Source organism: Centruroides vittatus, unplaced genomic scaffold (genome assembly GCF_030686945.1).
Source record: "Centruroides vittatus isolate TY-2023 unplaced genomic scaffold, ASM3068694v2 scaffold_373, whole genome shotgun sequence".
Lineage (NCBI taxonomy): Eukaryota > Metazoa > Arthropoda > Arachnida > Scorpiones > Buthidae > Centruroides > Centruroides vittatus.
The window spans coordinates 84,652-108,242 of NW_027122704.1; the positions used below are offsets into that span (position 1 = coordinate 84,652).

At 32.0% G+C, this 23,591-nt stretch overlaps 2 protein-coding genes across 4 annotated transcripts in view; one reads left to right on the forward strand and one right to left on the reverse strand.

Annotated features, from left to right (window-relative positions):
- Nucleotides 1-240: 240 nt before the first annotated feature.
- LOC136988666 (nuclear pore complex protein Nup93-like) overlaps nucleotides 241-23,591 on the forward strand; it is a 52,894-nt gene continuing 29,543 nt past the window's right edge. For 2 of the 3 annotated variants that reach the window (XM_067286584.1, XM_067286586.1), the window contains exons 1-2: nucleotides 18,262-18,326; nucleotides 18,599-18,812. In XM_067286584.1, coding sequence (XP_067142685.1) covers nucleotides 18,634-18,812 — 179 coding nt within the window. In that variant the 5' untranslated portion in view covers nucleotides 18,262-18,326; nucleotides 18,599-18,633. Of the gene's footprint in view, nucleotides 319-18,261; nucleotides 18,327-18,598; nucleotides 18,813-23,591 lie in introns of those variants that run through there. The other variant, XM_067286585.1, reaches the window with a different exon arrangement.
- Nucleotides 8,470-10,147, reverse strand: LOC136988619 (forkhead box protein C2-like). Its single transcript, XM_067286523.1, has one exon. It carries the CDS (start codon nucleotides 9,661-9,663, stop codon nucleotides 8,761-8,763), a length of 903 nt encoding a protein of 300 aa, XP_067142624.1. The 5' UTR covers nucleotides 9,664-10,147; the 3' UTR covers nucleotides 8,470-8,760.

The window sequence follows — 23,591 nt, forward strand, 5'->3', positions numbered from 1 at the left end:
GAATGATACGAATTCACTTATTTGGCTTACAAAGTAATAATTTAATGAAATTATTGTAAGGTCAAGTATCGTAAAAAAGTAAAAACAAATCATGCACATGTAAAGTGCTAGAAATGCTAATTGGTCGGACACAAGTGGTGAAAGTATTTACGAAAAGTAATGTTTGTGTATCGATCATCTGTTATTCCGCAATGGTTTACAACAATATTTCTCTCTTTCCCGAAAACAAATCGTTGCTAAGAGTCGAAGATTAGCATCAGAAGCGATGGAAATATAAATAGGAATGTCCAAAATAGACCCTTCACCAAATATTAGAGGGTAAGATTTCCTAAATTCGTTTCTAGGCTAAACGTTAAGAATAACGTAGACGAGTCGGAACAATTAATATTCGAACGACAAGAGAATGTAAAGTTATGTAAACTAACGGTTGCCATTGTGACTTATGAATCTTCACATCCTGTCACATGACCTGTACGTGAAAGGGTGTCGTATTACGCACGTGCCGACTGAAATCATCCAGAAAATCACGCAACATTTCCTTGGTCCCGTAAATAGACGCTTGATTTACGTACATTATACCGACCTGGGTCCGGTGTGTGTATTCATCGCTTCTATTTTGGTCTTCAGCAAACTATCTGGATCTGGTCTCGGCCCAGATTACAGAAAACGATCGTTATTTATCGCGGAGAATTTGGGTCTGGTAATTTTCTGTTGGTTTCAAAAGGTATTAGGATCCTCTATAGCTTCGTTATTGAAAGATTTAGTAAATATACGTTCGATAATTGCAACTAATTAGCCTATATTAATTGAGGAAGTTTTCGTTTACAAGTCACTACAAGTGGCTTTGTTTCGCGTAGTTTTACCCTTCTATTTTTCACATCTATATAAGGTTAAAAACTCTAAGAAAGAATAGATAAATAGAAATGACCTTATGTCAAGCAATTTGGAAGAGTGGCCTACTTAGATCCTTCTTTTCTTTTTGTTTTTTTTATTTTCCCCTTTGGTCTATAATTAAGAAGTTTAGGAGGAAAATAATAAAACCTTGAAAAGTTGAGTTAAAAGCTAAAAATAAATTTGCGAATTCGGTTTTGTTCTTCTTTTCAAATTTACGAGGACTTTTTAAGCCGTAAAAGTACGGAGCGTGCTGAATGATATTTTAATATACCGTAACGTTAATGTAGAAAGAAATATCCTTGTTTAGATTAGATTGAAATTTTAGAATTAGAGACCGACAACAACTTCCAGACTATGATCTGTACAGTTTGCCATGCCGTTATGCATCCTTGGATAATGATCAAAGTGGATAAATTCGAAAGTCTAATCTGGCCACCGCGTGGGAGTTATCGTTAACAGAGGTTATACTATTGATAGAAAGTCGTAACCGTTCTCGTAGTGTAAATTAATTGAGTTTCAAGCGAGGTTTTCGCTTTACTCGTTCGTATAATTTCGTTTAACGTAGTAAATTTGATATTTACAGGAAGCATCGGCAATGTATCTTGTGTGTCCGTGAAATACAAATAGCTGTGACCTGCGTGCACCCCATTACAAGCTTTCTTCCCCATCCGGAGATGTCGGTGAGCAGCCAGCCAAGGGACAAGCTTTCAGCAGCCACCCGCTGTCCCTGTGATAAATAGATGTCAGACATGTTGACGAAATAATCTTTCCTTTAACCTAGGTTCATTTCCTTCCTTTAGGAAATGCAGCATTCATCTTGTTTTTGCATCACAGTTACTATTCGTTTGTCACTCTCGTGTCCAGAATAGTACGAACTTCTTGATAAATGAAATGACCGTCCTTGTACGTGTAACATTAAAAATGCACCACGAGGAATTAAAGCGCAGAAAATATTCCACACAGGTGGATGAGAACAAAGGTGTGACAACTGACCACATGTAGCGGTTCCTGATTCGAAGCCTTTGTTAATATTTCCTTTTTCTGCCATTCAAACTTCTTTTGTTACAAGTGCACGCTTTTCTCTACCAACTTTATTGTTTTTTTTTTCTTTTCTTTCTTTTCAATTACAATTATTTTCAAATTTAATTATGTAGACATAAAATAGTTAAGTTATGATGCGATATACATTTTTGTTTATAGAAACAAAAGGCTGAATAGGGCCTACGCGATTATATAACTTAGTTTTATCACGTAGAAATTAATTAGATTTTGAAAGCATGTGACACTCTTTAAAAATAAATCAATCTTTCTTTTTTTGAAATTATTTAATTATTCCATTTCAATTCATTTAATCGCATTTAATTGTTCAATTACAAAACTCAATTAGCTGAACAGCTGGAATTAACCGATCAGTTTCAAAGATAATTTTGAAATCGATTTATTTAATTTCAAACTCGATTTAATTAATCGATTTCGAAATGTATTTAAATAATCGATTCGAAAGATCGATTAATCGATTAATTTCAAAAATGAAAACTACTAAAAAATTTCAAATCGGTTTTAACGCTCGGTTTATTCATTTTTTTTCAAAATTTTCATTAAATCTGATTGAATTTGTATGTTGAATTTGTTTCTGATGTTTTTTTATAAACATCAGAAAGCTTTTCTTATAAATCTGTTATGAACATTTATAAATATTTCAACCGATGAAAATGACCATTAAATCCCATTCTCTCTTTTGTATACACGTATTTACAAACTTAGTTTTGACATTTTGACACGTGGTTAATCTTGCCTGCCCTTTTCTTCCAAACAGGAACTTCATCTCACAGTTTCTTCCACTTATATTTATAATATTTTCTTTGACTTAAATTATTATTTCGACAAAAGAAGCTAGAATAAATGAATGAAAATGGAAGATCTACGCCTTTTTTGATGTAGTTGTCAAGCATTTCCGGCGTTACGAAGTCCAAAAGGTTGTTTCTCAATTATTATCTCGGATCTTCTTCAAAACGGATGTGTATGCAGATAACCAATTATTTGTTACAGAAACATCTGTTATAAATAAGACAGACTCGAAATAACCCTTTCTTTTTTTCTTTTTTTCCTTTCCTCCTAACACTCAACCTTATCTTTATTTCCATTCCTCTCTGTTTTTTATCGATAAGCTTGTAACTCCGTCTTCATCTGAATACTAAACAAGTAATATTTTATCTCTTTATACCACTCCAAAACCTTTAAACCCATCAAGTTTAGAACAAAATCCCTTATCCGCCCGGTAAGTACGCCCTACAAATACTTACTAATTTTAAAAATTGCTATATAAATTCTCCAAAATACCGCAGAAATTTTACTGATGTATAAAGCAAATACGGCTATAAAACTGGATCCATTGTAATTTAAGCGGTTATAAATAAACTTATAGAGGAATTTCAACCACCTTTATACACGTGCAATGCAAAAGTTTGCTGGAAGACAAACCTTTCTTTTCATAGCTTCAAACATATCATGTGGAGAATCTAAACAATAAGTTCTTCCTTCTAGCACGATGCTTGTGGGTCATCTACCTACCCCCTAATGCTAGTTCTAAAACTAGAATACGCACAGCTGATGCTGCTGCTTCGCTTCTCGTCTTGTATGTACGCTGCAACCAATCACAGATGTAATCCAGGGGTTAAGCTGGTGACAGAGATGAACCTGTCTGCACACACAATGTTAACAAACTCAGAGTATTGTCTTCTCCTTTCCAGCATCTGGAATGATGGTAAACGTCATTAAACTGTCCTTTGATCCCAAATATATTAATACATGTTATGACTATGACACGCTACGTAAACATAACCTAAAGCGGTTTTTTGACTGCAAGAAGAATGGTTGAAGATGAAGGCTTTTCCCCCCTTCTGTTTAGTCTTTTTTTAAAAAATTTTTGATGGGTTAAGCTGCTTCATTCGCTAATACTTCTTACGGGATGAGTTTGATCGAGTTGACCTTTCACCCCTGTTAGTATTAGCGATATGTACATCGTGTTGTAAATTTCCAGAAGTGTCGGATTACTTCCCTTGTTTACGTAACAAGGACGGAAATAGTAGCATAACTTTCATCCTAAAATATTAAGTGATACGAAATATCTAGTCTCTTTATACTTTTGCAATTAAAACATCAAAAGCTAATTTGAATAGCTTTTTAGGAATATTTAAACAGTTACTTCCAATATTTTACTACTTACTTCTTAAAAATTTCTTAAAATTATAGAAATCTTTTTAAAAATATTAAATTAAAACACCATTCTACAAATACAGTACAGTGTTAATGTAATAAACACGATTCAAACTAGCTCCATCTGTCGACGTGTTTTAAAACTACAACAGTTTTTCGGCGGTTATAAAGGCGATTTTTGGCGTGCCTACACGAAAATATGATTGTAAATCGCTTCGAACAATTTACGGAAAATGTCCAAAGCAACAGTTTTATCACAGACATGTCCAAGTTCCGATTTTTTCTTGGCAAAACTTTCTAGTCTTATGCTACCAAACGGGGTCAACTTACTATGCTAAATAGCGTGCCTATTAACTCCCTCATTTTTTTTTTCATTTTTTGCTAACTTTAGAATGCAACAAAGCGAGTTCCACATACCAATGTCAAGCGAAAACGTCATCCCATACGCAAGAAAGACGTAGATAAAATTTAAAAAAAAAAAACAAATTTAAATAAAATAAATGCATCACCGTAATACTAAAAGAAGGAACGAAAAAAAAGAAAAAAAAGAAAAAAGAAAAGGTTTATTGTCGAGCCTGAAAGTCATTAATCATGTAGTATACAGGAGGTGAGACATGTAAATACGTGCAACATCCCAATACTGCCTTAAGAACAAGGTAGTGTTACACATGTGAAACTGTGGATGTTGTTTTCTGTCTGCAGAAGGTGTTACAACATTTCTGTCTACATTTATAGAATACTTACATCGTTAATTGCTCTTTAAAAATATACGTAAAGATAAATATTATCTTCTACTTGAGAAATTTGTTTACAATTATTTTATTGCTTACTTTGATACCTTTTCAAGTTCTTTAATGTGTTTGACACCGGTTCACTTTCTAGATATTGCTTTCGATCGAAATAAATTCAAGTTTTCAATCGTTTTCTTTCATAATTTTACACGCAATTAAATACGAAATAAAATAAGTTAAAGAATATTTTAAGTTTCGTTAAATATAAATACAACAAAATAGAATGTTTAACTGTATAAAATATACTTTAATTTATGGTCTATTATTTAAAATAAAATAATTAAGAAAGGTTTTATAAGCATTATAACTAGAAAGATTTAAAAAATCATGCGGACAGGCAGCCATACTTATCGCGTGATTTCTGTTATAGTGTAGTATCGATGCTCGTATAACTTCACAAATTTCATTCGTTTTATACGCTAATTTTACGTCATTCTTACAGTTTATTTTACGCGAAAACGTGATAATGACGTCGATTTGATGTAAAAGTGTACATTGTGTAGACAAAACAAATGCTTAATGACAGAAATGACGTAATACAATAATGATTACACAGTATGACGTAAATCACGTGACTGGATAATATGACAGCTATCACGTGATTCCTGTCATTTATTCTAATATTTATTCATCTTTATTTTACTAGTCACGTGACCTTCATTCATAAAACCTTTTTGTAAAACATTCAAAAAATATGAATGAAGCGATCACGTGATTATAGTAAAATATAACGAATCACGTGGTATTAATTCATATAAGTTTTATACCGTAATCGATTATTCATTAATAAAACGATTTTTTAATACATTTGACGTTATTTTTAAAAACATTTTTGTATTATTTATTTTTACGGAATTTTTTAAATTAATAAAAGAATTTTATAATATTAATTAAATAAATTTTACAAAATACAAACTCGTCTCGCCATCTAGTGGTGTTATATAAAAATAAAAATATTTTAGACGAATTATATAAATATCTTAAAATAATTTTATAAGAAAAATATAAAATATTATTATTAAAATATAGGATTATAATTATTAAAATATATAATTAATATTAGAAAACTTAAAATTTTATTCTCTTAACAGAGCAAAAGAGTTTTAATGTAGTGTAGTATATAAAGGATCACAATTAAATCTAATTTGTTTAACTGAGGGAAAATAAAATAAAATAAATATTCATATTATTTACAATATATAGATATAATTTGATCCGGTTGGAAGGTGATTCCTCCTTAAATTATCTTTAAATCAATATTTTTTATGTGATAAACTCTGTTAATTGATATACATGTAAATCAATTTATATTATACATATTCTGTGTTTCTTTTCCCATTTTAAAGTGAATTTTCACTTATAAAAACCTCACTTTTAGAATATTTTCTCATTATATTTTAAAATAGTAGAGATAATTTAAACATTTACAAGTTTATCTTGGAGCGAAGAGGGGGATCTTTTAATGTAATTAGAGGTTGAGGAGTTCTATTGGAAGGAAGATAATATTCAATGACTCACGTCATCCTCAACGCCAATTAATTTACCGGTCTCTTATCACCACCTTCTGGTATCTGAACCAACCTTTGGCAGGAAGTTGATTTTGGGCGTGAAATATCGCACGTGCCTAGGCTTCAAGGACGTCACATCGACAACAACGGCTCCTTTGTCGAAGTTGCGCCCGACCAGATGGAGTTGCTGATCTGGGAAGGTGTTATATAAACATCGAAACATGTGACGGTTTCGGTGGCAGACATTAAAATCAGACAAAATAAACGACAGATGGGGCATTTTGTTAAACAGATTCCTAAATCCTAAACAAATGACGCACTGGAACTTCCGTTATATCATCAGACTTGACAGCATCTCTTGTAATTTGCGGCTTTATGTTTTCATTTGATACTTTTAAAATACGACACCGAACAACAGACGTGTTTTTTATAGCATAATACTTCATTAATTTATAAGATAAATACAATTTTAACCATCCCGAACGACGAGGCTCAGCTTCAAATTCCACCAATTCTCGCAGATTTAACAAGTTTTACCCAGAAAAAAAATGACAAAATATAAATTTACGAGCTGACAAAACTAATTTTTAATTTTACTTAAAAATCTTCGAAACAACTCGATTTTCGTCTAGAACAATTAAGCGTGACGTTATTTCGAAGAAATGCGTTATATAGAAGTAAAAACAGAGATTCTTTGTTTCGGCTCGTTCGAGAAAGATGCAGAGAAACCGAAGTATAAGTGATACCCGCCATAAACAGAGGACGAACAGAGCTGTCACGAAGACCTTCCGGTAAAGCAAGGGTCGTGATTAGACGATACGGATCAGAGTTTCTAACGAGGGAAAGTAATCGAATACGGGTAACGAGAAAAGCAAACATTAAATAGAGAATCTATCGGGTCAAAGGTTGAAGGCGAAAAGTCCGTGGGAATGTTCAATCTCTTTTACTGAAGAGGTTTTGTCCTCTATAATCTCCCACTCCAGATCCAATCGTAAATAATTTTCCATCGTTTTCAAATTAATAAAAGGGTGATAAAACCGCCGTTTGTCTTTAAAATCGTGTTAATATTACACATAACCTTAGGGACCGTCTATTAATTACGTGTGCATTTTTATGCCACTTTTGACCCTCCCCCTTCTCTTGTGTGTACAGTGATGTACTTTTTCCAAACCCCCTCCTCTTTAATTTCATTTTATGCACCCCTGATATTGAATAAATGACAGTAAAAAGTTCTGCAAACATTTTCTGACATAGTTTATTCTCATAGACTTACAAAGTACAAATGCGTATACCAAAAAAAGACGATGCTCCGACCCATCGCTCCCAATCGTGTACAATGACGTACTATACGCAACCCCCTCCTCCCACTCTTAAATCGTACACGTAATTAATGGACACCCCTTAAGGCATAATCTTATATACGTACAGAGTAACGTATTGTTTATTGCCCAAAGAGTGACTGAAAAATGGGTCTAAAAACGGACAAACTAAGATTATTTAAAAAAAAGTAATTTACATATTGATTTATAAATTGGTTATACTGCATTAGAAGATATATAAAATGGTTCTGTTTAAAGTTTTATTCTATTTTTGACGGTTAAAAACAGGAGAAATCCGGGACCGTCCCGTACAAATCCGGACTTACAGTTACCCCTAATATATAACTAAGTTATAATTATAATAATTCGTATATAACTTTAAGACAGTAAACGTATTTTAGTTTAATTAATACATAATTGAGATATTTACCAACTTATTAAATTGTTAAATTAAATTCTTTACGTATGAAAGCGTAAGAACTTACCATAAAATTACGTGTTGTGATCATGATATAAAAGTTTCTTCTGTAATTGTTTTTTAAATTAAATTAATTCTGAAATGAATTTATAGTATTTTAAAGGCACGCAATGAGACATGCAATTAATTCTAAAACTCATTTACTGTACAGTAGCACGAAGGCACGCACAGAGACATGCATTAATTCGCACATCTTTAAGATTTTTAGCTTTAAAAATAAAATCCAAACATAAAACTGATAACGACATAAAAACATACATTTATTTTCACATTCATTCAATAGCATTTTAACATTATCTTCACAAAATTGCACCCAAAATTAACAAAGTGATACAACTAAGCCTGAACGACAATCCGCAACTTCTATAGTAACAAATATGTATGTATATATATATATAACTTGGCACTCTACATCACATTTAATACAACGGTAGCATATATAAGAAACTTGGAATTACTGTATATAAATTTTAAAACTGTTAATGGTGTCAGGAATAGTCTGGTTGACACGTCTTCTTTGGTCCTATGCCTATTTAAAGTTGATGAAATGTTTGTCATCTGGCCGATTCCAACGAAGGGCTGCTATTCGAGGAGCACGGTTTAACACTAGAAAGAAGAGGGTACCAATACGATACCGGTGCCAAATTGGCTTCGTGTGGTGTCCACAAATCATGGACCGAATAACAATAATTAGGTACTAATTGGGGACAAAGTGTAGGCAAGTAGGACTGGAATGGGATGGAGTAGAATACACAACTGTCTTCTGTCGACGATGCGGGTGGAGATAAACGAGAAGATCTACTTTCTCCGATGATGCTGTCGATGCTAAATGATACAGTTCTTTTCTCCTTGGCTTCTTCTCTGGAAATGGGTGGTTTTTCGGTTACAGCCACCTGTTTGAGTTTGGTATAATCCGCGCTCTTTTCGCTCCTTACCGGTTGTTGCGCCTCTAAACTAACTTCAACTTTATTGTCTTGTTTGTAAGGAGTTTTATTCCTTCTTTTTCTCCTTCGAAAGTTTCCGTTTTCGAACATTTCTTCGCTATTCGGGTCTAAAGTCCAATAGTTACCTTTACCCGGCTTACCTTTTTCTCTGGGTACCTTAATGAAGCAATCGTTTAGGCTGAGATTGTGACGGATGGAATTCTGCCAACCTTGTTTGTTGTCGTGGTAATAAGGAAAGCGATCCATGATAAATTTGTAGATGCCGTTCAGCGTGATTTTCTGGTCTGGCACGCTTCTTATGGCCATGGCTATCAGGGCAATGTAAGAATATGGCGGTTTCTGTAGATGATCGGATCTTCTATCTCCGGGTTGTTGCTGCCCGCTGCCCACGCTGACGTCATATTGCGGTATGGGGTCGGCATTTAACGAAACGGCAGTAGGTCGAACAACACCGCAAGGATAGAGCAAACGTTCGGTAAACAGTCCGTAATATCTACCTATGGGCGATGTCATAGATGCGATGCGTTATTTGTCCACTCTACTTGACCAATAACTGCGGGGACGACATGGAAAATGAGAGAAAATTCCTACCTCTCTTATATAGACGGTGTGCCGATAGAGTGCAGCTTGTGATCTGGGATGTATGCGAAAAGACCGCAAACCCGATAGGACGGTGACAGCCCCCGAAGGTGTGTTAGCAAGCTTATTTTGAGATTCAACAGCCACCACAGGCAGAGTAAAACAAACCTAGTTCAATGTTTCCATTCACTGGCCCGGACAGAACCTGGTGTTACAAAAACATTCACTCACACACCACTTTGATTAGATCTCTGGGAAGGGACGCAAACACTTGAAAACACCGCAGGCACAGGAAAACATCCACGGGACAGTTCAGCAGCAAAACAACCTCTCCTTCGATACCGTTGGATGATGTTGAATGTTATTATTACACTGGCGCACGCATACATAGTCGCTACTTAGTTAAGATGAAGCGCCTTTTTTTTCTTTTTTCCTCCTCTTCTTCTTCTAACTTCCACGTCTTCTTCTATCGAGTCGTGGCTCCTCCTCTTGATTTTTCGAAAGAGGGCGGTCCGAGCCCACCCAGATCGGTGTATATTTCTCTGCTTATTTTATACGAGTATCATAGACCCGGCTCGAAGGACAAATATTTACTTCCCCGTCTTGGGAAAAGGACCGTTAGATTTGCACGTGATGACAATACTCTGTGGGAAGATACTCAACCCGATTAACTCCCAAATTATACGAAACCTGTTAATTATTATAACTAAAAATCCACTAAACCACCCACTAAATGCTTATTTGTATAAGTAGTACAACGATAAATAAACACGGGAGAGTAAGTAAAGAAGAGCGAGAACAGAACACAAATCTCCTCTAAATAAACTTAAAAAAGTGTAAAGAAAATTAAAGCTATATTAACTTAGTCTTTGATAAATTACACGTGCCACTTTTTTAAGTTAATTCTGTAGTTTTGGAATGCGTGAAGACAGCTCAGACGGGGAGTTAGAGTGTCTGTTATGTACGTGATGGTGGTCGAACCGTTATATTGACTTAGTAGATAGTGGGAAAATATTTATTTTTTCTAGCAGTTGGGCGAAAAGTATAATAGAAACCGACGTTTCCATAATTAGATAGAATATCCAATGAGTAAAATAATCAAACAAGTTCTTCTGTTTATATTCTTGCCTGCGAACAAACAGACCATTAGTGTTGGAAGTTTTATGCAGATGATTGCCTTCTGTAACGAGATAATAATATATTAAAAGCTACCGCTCTTTACTAATTTTTAAAACAACTATTTCGCTCTTGTTTTTACAATTTTTTTAAATATCTTAATTTCATTTCTGGTTAAAAAAACACAAATTAATTATTTTAAGCATTTAATTCTTTTTAAGCAATTAAAAACATTTTAATTTGATTTTTAATTATCAAATTAATTTAATATATTAAATCATTCATTATTATTATTATATATTTTTTTACTTATTTTTATTATATTTTAAATAAATTTCAACCCGTTACACATCAAATTTTATCACTAATTAATTTTTTTATTGATTAAAATTTATTTAAAAATAAAAATAAATAAATTTCCTATAAAATAAAATTTAAAAGAGTAAAATTATCATTAAAAATCTGGAATTTTTCGGCATTAAAAGCATAAAAGAAGAGGAAGAAGAAGAAGAAGAAGAAGTAGATTTAACAGGTCGAAACAAAATGTAACAGCAGTTATCATACTCTAAAATTGCTCTTTATCCATCTAGCACTTCATCAGTTATGTCTAGATGGAGATAAAAATTAAACAACTAAAGATCATCAAAACCATAATAGGAAACGATTACATCATCTACTACACCTTGGTTATTTTAGCGGCTTGGAAAATAATTTCTATGACAGAGACGGGGATGAGAAATAACCTAAACATTGCGAGTGAAGAAAGTGGTATATCGACTAACACCCTCCCTACCCTCGATAGCCCTCGGGATTGTTATTCTTACGCTACAGACCAGTTAATTGAATGGGAAAGTAATGAAACCCATGTTTGGAGTTTATCCACCAACCTGCATTAGTTCCCATGCCCCGGGACACGCGAGGGAGTGTTTTTTCTTTCCTTCCCCCCTCTCTCCTGGGCTATTTTAGCCATGTGCCTAAGCGCCCTTGTTAGAACTGCTGGATTAACCCACGTGTATTTCATAGCTTAATCTGCATGGATAAGATGCCTTTATGTCTTTTTTTTTAACATTTATATGTATAATTAGAGTTAAATTAGAGTAAAATTTAAGGATAAATGTTTAAATTAAATGAAAAAATCTTTTTTAGTTCTTAAAATTTGAAATAAAAAATTGATTCGATCTTTCTATAGATTTTTCTATCTTTAAGCTATATCAAAGCGTTTACTTTGCATCTTCGAGTTGTAATTTAAGTCTAAAAATTGGATTTAATATTGAATAAATTAATAATTTAAATAATCTAGGTGAAGAATTGTCGCGAGTAAACTACGAGTATATGAAATTTTAACGTGAAAATACTCATAGAAAGTCAGCTTTTACCTTTGACTGCCTCTATAAGCACTTTGTAAGCCTTTGTATAGTCACTTTGTAGGCCTTTATCGATACGAAAATTAATTAATAATGTGAAAATGTGTGTGAGGAGTATATTTCTTGCAATTAAAACCTTTAAAATTTAATTAAATTCTCTCGTATTAAACTACTCCTTAAAAATATATACATATATATTATTTTTTCTATTCACTAAAGTAAACATTCTAAACATTTTCTTTAAATAAATAAATAGAAAAAATAATAATAATATTTTTAATAATGTTTCTTACTTTAAGAAGATATTATAATAATAAATTTTTTACGGTATTTTCTTGAAAAATTATATTTTATTCTTACTTTAATCCCGAGTGTTTCTGGATCAATAAATAGTGGACATCTAATACTTCTCACCCTACAACAACTAATAAAACTGCTGGTATAAAAAAAAAATTAAGTTATTTAATCTACTCTTCCATATTTATTTTGATGCCTTATATACTTTAGACTTGTAAAAACTCAAAAATTTTCTCAGTTTTCTACGTTAAATTACGATTTTTATCACTAGAAAATTAAGGGATATTCCAACACTTTTTTTTTTTTTAAATCTTATTAAAGCAAAACTAGAGAAAATTTACAAGATTTTACTTCTAAATATAACTTAATAAAACATTTTCTTACCGACTAGAAGCGTAAAAACACGTCATAATTTACTTTTTAACATACACTTTCAGCGAATAAATTATTAAAAGCGACCGTATTTATTTATTCAACTCGTAAACCGAGCCACTCCTATATAAATTAACGATGGGTTATTTACATGAACTGTAAAGTTTTTAAATTTTTTTAAAATAAAAATAAATAAAAAAAAACACACACACACAAGAAGAAGAAAATGGACTAAAGAAGTGCAACACGATCCCAGACATCATTGGGGTCGGGTGCTGACCCAAAACCCATTAATTCCAATGGTGTTTATTCAACATTGAGTTGCTGCCTTTCAACACTTGGGATCAGTTTTATCGAAATGCTTGAGAAAAACTTCCCTAAGTCCCCTAGGACGAATTACCACTCTTATGTACTCTGATTGATAAACAGTTATGACAAAAACGCCCACCAAATCTAACCAATAGCGACACGGGGGACGGTTTCAATTTTACGATCTTTCTCTAACGACCTTTCTGATTGATTCATTTTGAAATTTGAATTTATTATATATATATATTAGAAAATTAAATTATTAATTAATATTTTTAAAAAGTGTATTTTATATCTTTAGGGATTAATTTTTTGGTTTTTTTTTTTTTTTATATATAAAGATTTGATGATTCATTAAAGAAAAATATAACAAACTTACAACAGTTTATTTCTTTCTGTGATAAATAAATAGCAGTCCAGTGACGTATTAGAATCAATTAATGCAGCCGTTAAACGCTATAAATTCTTAAAAATTTAATTATTAACTCGTAATTTAAACAAGCTTCAGCCTAGGACCTCACACTTTTACACGTATACGTAAAGGGCCTTTTAAAGCTTACGGCTTTAATATATATTTTAATTATTTAAAATATAAAACAGCTTACTTTTAGATAAAGTATTTTAAAAAAATTGGAGATAAAAACCCATATATTTCAAATTAATTAAAAGTGATGCGAGTAAAAATGTGATGGAGGAGGAGGAGATAAACTCGTCACTCAGCTGATATATCAGTTCAAACTCCTCAATCATGTTGTCACTATGGAAAGTTTCGAGAGAAACTGGAGGAATTAATGTGATTTTTATTTTATTTAGTAGATAAGTTTGCTGACCGTCTTCAAATTATTCGAATGAAAAAGATTTTTATATTATAGAAACGTTTTATAAATTTACCGAAGCGTTAGATCTAATTACATCAACTTAGACAGATTTATTGCACGCGATCGTCTTTATTTCGTATTATATTAATGTTTTTTTACTTATTTATCCATTAAAAAAACAAATAAATTTAGTAAAGGATCCGTTTTACACCCACAAAAAGTAACAAAATATTAAAACGTGCCGCTGCTGCTCCTTTACAAAGTAACTTACTTCGATAGCGTTAAATTGCTTTAAAATATTGTTTTAAGTAAGGACTATTGTTGTTAATTTATTAATTACATTTCTCGATAATAAAATTCAACCGTCAGACTGACTGACGTACGTTATTTTTGTGTTGAAAGAGCGCAAAGATCTCTCAATCTCGTTTTGCACGACTTGGAGACCAGACAAATATGAGGCCTTTGCATGTTATAAAACTCGAATTCTTAATATATTTAACGTTATACTATACGAATATTACTATATATAGGCCCGAGAGACGTGAAATAGGGCCTCACACCATTAAAACAATTTTAAAAAACATATTTTTCACGACATATCAAACAGAACTTTATAACAGTTTCTTATCGTGTTTTATACACAAAAGATTAAATTTTGAAAACCCCCTCCCCCGTCTAGGGCCCGGAACTAATCACCCTGTCTATCTTGGCGTAATTACATACATTTATTATTTAAAAAATATGTATATAATTCGAGTTTTATTTACATATTTCTCACGATTTACGTATATTAACCCGAATTTTTAATTGATGAAATTGACTGATTCCCTTTATTTACACGCTTGTTTTTAAAAAAATTTTGACAGCAAAAAATCGAATAAAACTTTTAAAAGAGGTTAAGTTAACAAACTTCTTAACACCCTTTTCGTCTAGATCATTTTACCATTTTTTATAAGCTTAATTACTATAGCCCACGCGCTTAAATAAATCGATAAAATGCGACAATCAATTCATAATTTCATTTATTTACGCGTAAACAATGGTTAAAAATTCCCAATTAACAAAACGAGCTGGAGCAATTAAACTGTAATTATAATTAATCATGAATGTTTGTCAGGTTTATAAACAGTTGAATCAACTTACGAATTGGTAAAAAAAATGCCTTATTTTTTTGCCTGTAGGAGAATAAGGTCTTTCCTTTCTCGAATATTTAGCATCCTGTTTTTGTTCAAAATAAGTTTTGATAGTTTAAAAAGAGTCTTTTGTCCTCCTCCTCTCCATTCATTCTTATGGAGTTCAGTTGAAAATATGTCACACTCAAAGGCTATTTTCTTCTTCTTCTTCTTCGTCTGAATAATTGTTTGCAAGAGATTTGTTTGTGTAAAAATATAAAGAGAATTAGTGTATTTTCTTGAAAAGAATTTAATTTAATTAGTGTCGAGATCGAAATAAATGTTAAATAAAAAAAAAAAAACCTCAGATAAACGAGGGCCTTCTACTAACCCTCCTTTGACAGCTAGCGAAGGGGCCTCTTGGAGTTTATCTTGGTTAGGAGTACTAAACACAGAAAGGCCCAGTAATATAAATTAAATTTCTTTTTATAATTGCCACAACTATTTATAATTTGCCACATCTCATCCCTCTCAAGTTCGGGAGTAATCTACGATGACGATTGTTTTAATGTAATAAAATTGAAGAGAAAATATATTTTAAACTTACAAAAAAATTGAGAATTTTGATGCCTTTTTAACGGATTTTACTGTGTATAATATAACACCAATGTTATAACTAAATACAATTTACAAACAGGAATTTGACGTAAGATAAAAGCTCATTTATTGTATGATTATCGAAGATTTAATGGTATTTTTCCGTAAATCTGTTTGTCTGTATGTAGAGAAGCTTTTTTATAAGTATAATATATGGCATAATTAATAATAATAACAACAGAAAATATAAGAAGTTTGGAAGTTTAAATATCAATACAGGAAGTGACTAGACTGAAATGATTTTATTTCGAATTTAAATATTATTGTGTCTTAGGTTTGTTTCATTCGATTATACACGACACTTTAACTATAAATAGAAAATAACAAGAGAGAGAGAGAGGTGGCGTCATATTCAGTTGTGCTAACGTGGGTTCCATTCATCTCCAATATGGGATTGATGAGATAAGGCAACGCGATACACAGATCTGCCAAGGGATGGTGCCATTTAGGAGGACTTTTACGGGAAACCGGCTCTTATTTAGATGTTAGATATGTGAAGGAAACCCGGGAAACTCCACGCAGTAGGCCCACCGGTGACCGAGTGGATAAAACCACGAACACTGATAGTTGGCCGTGGGTTCGCGCCTCACCAACGGTTAGACACGTGGAATTTTCCTGGTTTACTTCATTTATCTACTAACTAAATAGGGAGCAATCTTCTATATCTCATAGAAAGTCCTTTTGGGAGGCATCTTCTTGGCATATCGCCCGTGCGTTGTCTTATTCCACTAATTCAATTCTCGTGGCTAGCTCGTTGGTGAGGCGCGAACCCACGACCAACTATAACAGTGTTTTTAATGCTGTTATCCACTGGTGAGCTCCTCTCCAAAAGCTATAAAAATAGATTTTTTGACATTTATCAATAGAAACTTTAATCTCTTTCCCGGCTGTTATATATAACAGAGGAAAAGTATGGCGATCGGTCAAAAAAATGACCACCCAAGATTTTTACATATTTGGACTTAGTAGGACACCTTGAAACTCCGAGAAATGCAAAAAAAAATTGGGGTAATTTCTATATGTATGGATGTTAGTATGTGTGGGGGTGTGGCACGATTTTGTTCACTCTCTTTAAAGCTTAATAACTCCTGTGTCTTTTGTCTGAACTTTCTGAAATTTTGTGTATTGAGGGGATCGATGCTATTAAATTTCGGTGGTTAAAGGTCGAGGGAGAGGAGAGATAGAAAGGATTGTGTGTCATATTTCGAGTGAGGTCTGACTTAGTGACTAGCATTTACTATTTTTTTTTTATTTTTTGTTATAAAACTCATCCCTAATCTCAAAATTAAGCTTTTATAACCATTTTATAACAATTAATTATATAAAAAGTTTTTAAATAAAATATCATAACAACGGCGCCAAACGCAGCTGTAAATATTGTTGCTGGAAAAGTTACGCAACTCGTTGTAGGATTTTACAGAGCATTAATTTCACAGGATCATCTATTATCATTTCGAGCAGTTCCCATCAAATTTCATAAACAATGTGATTTTACTGCACTAATTGATGAATTTTTTTAACTTTATCTGCCCTATAGGCAGGAAAAGAACTTTTTACCAGGTATATTATGAGTTAGGCCAGGCCTACAACGCGATAGCCGGATAGTAAAATAGGGATCTCACATAGTTAAGGCAAATCCGGATTATCCAAAAATGTTTTCAATAAAAAAACGAACGCGTAACGTTGTACAGTACATACCACAAAGTATAACTAATAGAAATCAAACTCTCCATGTAACTGGAAATCATACATCATCTGTCGATTGTAGCGCCTCGAAACCAGGTCATATACGTAACATTACGTTAGATTTTAAATGAATTAATTTACTTCAAATACAGTAAATTACAGTATTTATTGTTTATGGAACTTTAAATGCACAGTGCTTAAAGTACGCCAAACAAGTTTCTGGATTATCCGAAAGATTCCAGGTTTCATCTAGTTCGGATTATTGAGTTTCTATTGTAATTACTTTGGGACATTAATAGAAGCAGATTGTACTTCTGGGATCTAGACAGTCAGCCTACAGCTCTGGGGAACCCGATATCGAATCTGGGCAAACAACGCTCAAGTGGGCGGTCCCAGATACTTATCATAGGGTGTGCCCCTTCCTCATCACTCGGCAATCTCCATTGTAAACATGGTCGATCCCGGATCTCCCAGAACTGTGGATTGACATCCTAACTGCACGGCCACGTGGATTTGTTTCGAGTTTCACCGCTAAGAAGTTTCTTGACTTTAAATGACTTTTCTTAATTATTATCATTCAAAGAAAAATATTACTTTATAACGAAATTAACCGACAAGAATATTACATATCAATATAAATATAATATTAACAACAATTTTAATATTTAGAATTTATCGATAAAAAATTTAATTGATGAATTAATAATACTATTTATTAATATTATAAAATAAATTAATTATAAAATATCAAAATTGTGATCATTTTATTAATTTCAATTTTAAAATGCAACTATCATTTGGCAACACTTTCGGTAGCACAAAGGCGCTCCAGATTCGGTTGGGCATGGATTTACACGTTGTTTGAGGTGAAATTGATTATTTTTACATTAACTCGAAATTTTTCCTCTAATAAGTCGTATAAGCAATATGAACCGATAAATAAGCGATCGAGTAATATAATTCGGATTTTTAGCCCCACTGAATTAAATATTCATTGATTCTGCGAAACGTAAATACGTTAAGGTTTCGTTTTAACAACTGATGTCAATGGAAATAAATTTAATATGAGAATTGCATTTTTCGTATGCTATTTTGTAGATAACTGCTTAAATATTTAAAATTATTTATTTCTTAACAGGTATTTTGATATAGGACATAGTTGAGAGATTAAAAATGGAAAGGGATTCAGGATTCAGTGAGTTGATGCAGCAAGCTGAACAGCTTACTGCTGATATGGATGGTAATGAATTACCTAGAGTTGAGCGCAACTTGAGACAGATTTTGGATGCGGGACAACAGCTTTGGTCCAGGACTACACAGGTAGTGAGCAGAGATACATCTGATGTTAAAGCGTAAGTAAAATTTATTTTTTTAACATAAAATTTAACAAATATTGATGTCGATTAATGTAATTCATTAAATTATTTCAAGAATAAACTGCAGTTTTTAAATATAACATCATAATAGAGGTATTCACATTAAGAGTCTTTTGAAGTTTGTTGCAGATAATAATAATGTAAATTATGTGGATTATGAAAGACTTTTAGTACAGAAAATTGTCTGATATCTGTGCAATAAAGCATTACCTTATTTTTATGACTTTTGATAGGACATTTGAATTTAGTCTCCTTTCCCTTCTCCCTTCAGGCTCAGTTTACAGTGGGCCAATCATTATATGTCTAATACCGTGTTCGCACACAATCTATGATTCGCTTTTATCTCGATTTACCCGCAATCTTGTTTGTAACTGTCGCCAGTCGAATGTTGAGCCGTTCGCATGGCCAGTCCGCTTGAGAAGAACCCAGCTATTACATGTGATGATAAAACTGACATAACTACATGGTAACTCTTTAAACTCTTCACAGACTGCTTTGCATAACAAATAATAAACTACACAAATCACCTTTTTAAGTAAAAAGGTGATTTGTGTAGTTTATTACTACATGGTAAGTCAAGAGCACCAACAAACAAAATGGAAGTTTTGATTAGAAATAAATACTTTTCCTTGCCATATATATAATAATAGCCACATCTTATCATCTCTTCAAATATCTTTTTTATTTGTGTGTCGATAGCTCAACACTTGTTCCACAGCCATCTTGTTTCTTCTCATGCGCATGGGATTGTGGGAACTCTCTTATGACTGGATCTAGTTTCAAAAACTCTCGTGTTGATCACAATCGAACCTCGTTTCAGTCTAGATCGAAACAGTCGAGAGAAGTTGCATCGTGACACAGTTACCAATCTTATCACAATCTAGATTGAAATACTCAGTGCAAATGGGGTATAAGTATCATAGTTGAAACTGATTGTATTGCCCATATTGTACTAGTATTTCATGCTAACAAATCAAATCAGTTTATTTTAGAGAATATAATACTTATTTCCACAAATCTGATCATGAATTAATTTTTTTGGTGTTATTTAAATTATTACTGTACATATTATAATTGTTTTTCATATAATTTACATGCTGTTTCTATTAGTTAAGGAAACTAGTCTGTCAAGTCATATTTAATTCGCATTATTTTGATAAACTTTTTGTTTTAAAATATTTGAAATTCTTATAAATTTGCCTGTTTTCTCTAAGTTTTTCGTTTTGGAAAATTTGATTTAATATTAGAGATTAATGCAAAAGAAATATAATCGTTCAGTGGCGACAAAAGAATATGAAGAAAGAAGACTTTTTAAAAATAAACCGTCTTTTTATTATTAGAATTAAATTAACTATCAAAATCATTTATAGCGAATTGGGTTTTTAGGTATAGCTATCATTATTTTTCAAGCATTGAAATTTTTAAAAAATTTTCAACAATTGAAAACCTTAAAAGAAATTGATTTGTACATGATATTCAATTCTTATCTATTGCTTTGAATTCTTAATTATAAAAAATAAATTTTATGAACATGTCAAATTCTGGTTAATGTTACTTATGGTTGCGAACATGGCGGCTCGTTTCCGAAACAGTGGGGACGCACGTTCTAACCTAACCTAACCTATTCTAATAAATTATCCCTACTCTAATAATTTGGTTGGCAATAATTATTGTAATTAATTAGAATAGGTGCATGAATCTTGTAATAGAATTTTCATAAAATTGAATTTTTATTATTCGTGTTCTATGTTATCTAGAAACTGTATTGGTAATTTTTTAATGCAACATTGAGAGTTTGTGTGTGAATCACTATAACTGATAGAGAAAATTTGGTTTAAAGATATGGAGTTAAGGTATCTACCTTTCTGTCAGATTTTATTATTTAATTCAATAATGAGCTCAAATGCAACATGGAAGTAATATGGAAACTTAGAATTATATTTAGCTATCAATTTAGATTTTGATTATATTTTATGTATATGCAATAGAATCCTCTTATTGAATAATATTAAACAATTAAATCAGTTAGATAGTTAATTCATTACAGTTACACGACTGACGATCAGCTTTATCAGAATTAGCATGTTCTAAAATATATGTTAAAGTACAGTTAGAACAGTTTGCTTAGTGTAATCAGAGTATTGGCTTAAATTATCATTAACTTTAGGTAAATAGGCATTTTAAGCTGTCTTTTTTGTTCTATCAGCTTCAAAATTTAGGTATTATTGTTTTTATGTCTTAAACAATGCTGTAAATGTTAAATGTTTTCTGTTTTAATCATTATTTGTTCTCAGTAACTAATTTACTATTGTACTGACTGATATTTCTATTAAAGATAGAACACAAAAGCATGAATTACTGTTAATAAATAATTATAATTAATGAAATAAAAATTTTCACTAATTATAGTCTTATTTACCTACCCTGTAGTAGGCAAGTCTCAAAATGATTACAATAAGCAGATTCTGTAGTATATACAGTATGTAATTAATAGATTTATTTTCATCAGTATAGCTCATTCAAGATTTAATTTAAGAACTTACTGGAAATAAATATAAACATTTATTTTTAAAAATTGTCAGTTTTAAATCTATATTATGAAAATAATAATGTTATATTCAAAATAAAATTTATAGAAAAAGATACTTTATTAGAAATCTTTCTTTATTCTTTGTAAGCTGTTTTTGTAATGAAAATTCTGTTGTTTTTAGTTTTATTTGATAAGTAATATTAAAAATAAATATATAATTATTTTCTTTTAGCAAATTTCTAGAATTAAATACAGTACGGTCTTGTGTACATGGGGTCGAATGTTAGCAGATGCCATGTCATGAAATTCTAGATAAATTTGTACCCTGTCCCATATAGCCTAGACGAAAGGTTCCCAAATTTTTTGACATTTGAACCCTTCAAGGATTTCGTGACCATTTATCGATCTCTTCATCTTTTCTTTTTTCTAATACAGTTAATAATAATAATAATTATTATTGTAAAAGTTAACAAAATTTGATGTCATTATAAGTTACTAATAATGGTAAACAACTAATTCTGGTTACCAGAAAGATTATTTAAGCAGAAACATTTTTGACTATGTCTTTGGTTATCTTCAGTTTATAGATCAAATGTTTTTCTGTAAGCTGGATTTTAACAGGTTTTTTTTTAAATCATTATTATAGAAATAAATAAATTTGGTGAGCCAATATTAATGCACACAGTTTTTATAGAAAAGATTTACTTAGTGTGCAAATTTACAGCATCCTGAATTGTCATATACATAATTCATTGGTGTATACTATTCAACTACTAAATACACCGGGTTGTATGTAAACTTCTTACTTGAACCCAATTAACCGGAGTATATAAATTGTTATATATCAGGTAACCAAAAAAGTTCTGTCGTTTTTTGTGAAACTACAAAGTTTAAACAATGTTACACGCAATACACAATAGATGGCACTAAAATTCCAGCAATATGTTAATCAAGATTTAATGCTGACTCATCTTATATAAAGAGAAGTGGAAAGGTTATCTCTTAATATTATAAAAATTGACCTGAAGATGAGTACTCCAAACTCTACAATTCATGCTTGTATGTTGTATGAGTTTAAACTTGGAACAAATGCTGTGCAAACGGCTCAAAAAATATGCCAGGCTTTCGGACAAGGTTCTGTCAGCACTCGCACCACCCAAAGGTGGTTTAGAAAATTTTCTTCCGGCGATGAGTTGCTTAAAGATGTGCCACGAGAAGGGCGGCCATATGTCATTAATGATGATGAATTACAGGCTGCAATCGAAGAAGATTCTGCTCAAACTTGTCAGATGTTAGCACAAAGGTTCTCCGTAAATGATGAAACTGTCCGTTTACATTTGCATAGTCTTGGGAAAGTTTACAAGCTCAGCAAATGGATACCTCATCAATTGACACCTGCCAATATTGTGTGTATGGTGGACTGCAAATGGAATTGTTCACTATGAACTTATACCATCTGGCCAGACTATTACTGCTAACGTCTACAGTGACCAACTCTGTCGAGTTCACCAATCACTTTTGAAAAAACAGGCATCTTTAGTGAACCGTAAAGGCATTCTTTTCCTACACGATAATGCTATAGGCCTCAAGTCGTGTGTGTGACCTCTGACACAATTCAGACCCTTGGATGGGAACCTCTTTTGCACCCTCCTTATTCCCCTGACATTAGCCCTTCTGACTATCACCTATTTTTAAGCCTAGATAATCATCTGCGAAATTGACAGTTCAGAAATAGAGAGGCTATGGAAATGGAGTTAGAGAAGTTTTTCAACTCTAAAGATCGTGACTTTTATAAAAATGGAATTTATAAGCTTGTTTCCCGCTGGGAAAAGGTTAAAAACAAGATTTAGCTTTATTTTTTATTCAGGATTGATATACACGGATTTATATTTAGAAGACTTACTGAAATGCAGTTATCTTAGATAGTTTTGAACTTCATAGGCTTTCAATGGACCACACAATTTTTCCTAATGGAATAGCAGGCCTTAAGCGTGATGAGTACTCAAATACACTAGGTATTCTTTTTTATTTGTGGTTTTAGGTTCTTTGCTGCTCAGAGAGCATAAAAAGGACAAGATACACTAGGTACTAAAATAATATATGCTAATGTTACACAAACTAGTGATATATAATATACTAGTCAAGTTTAGTTTGAATGTACTTTATTGTTTATAAGCTTAATTAGGAATGTATAATGGCATGAGGCAGAAAACATAGATAAATAT

Excerpts from the sequence above, each read along its gene's own strand:
- LOC136988619 (XM_067286523.1), bottom strand. The coding sequence starts at position 9,663 with ATGACATCGCCCATAGGTAGATATTACGGACTGTTTACCGAACGTTTG.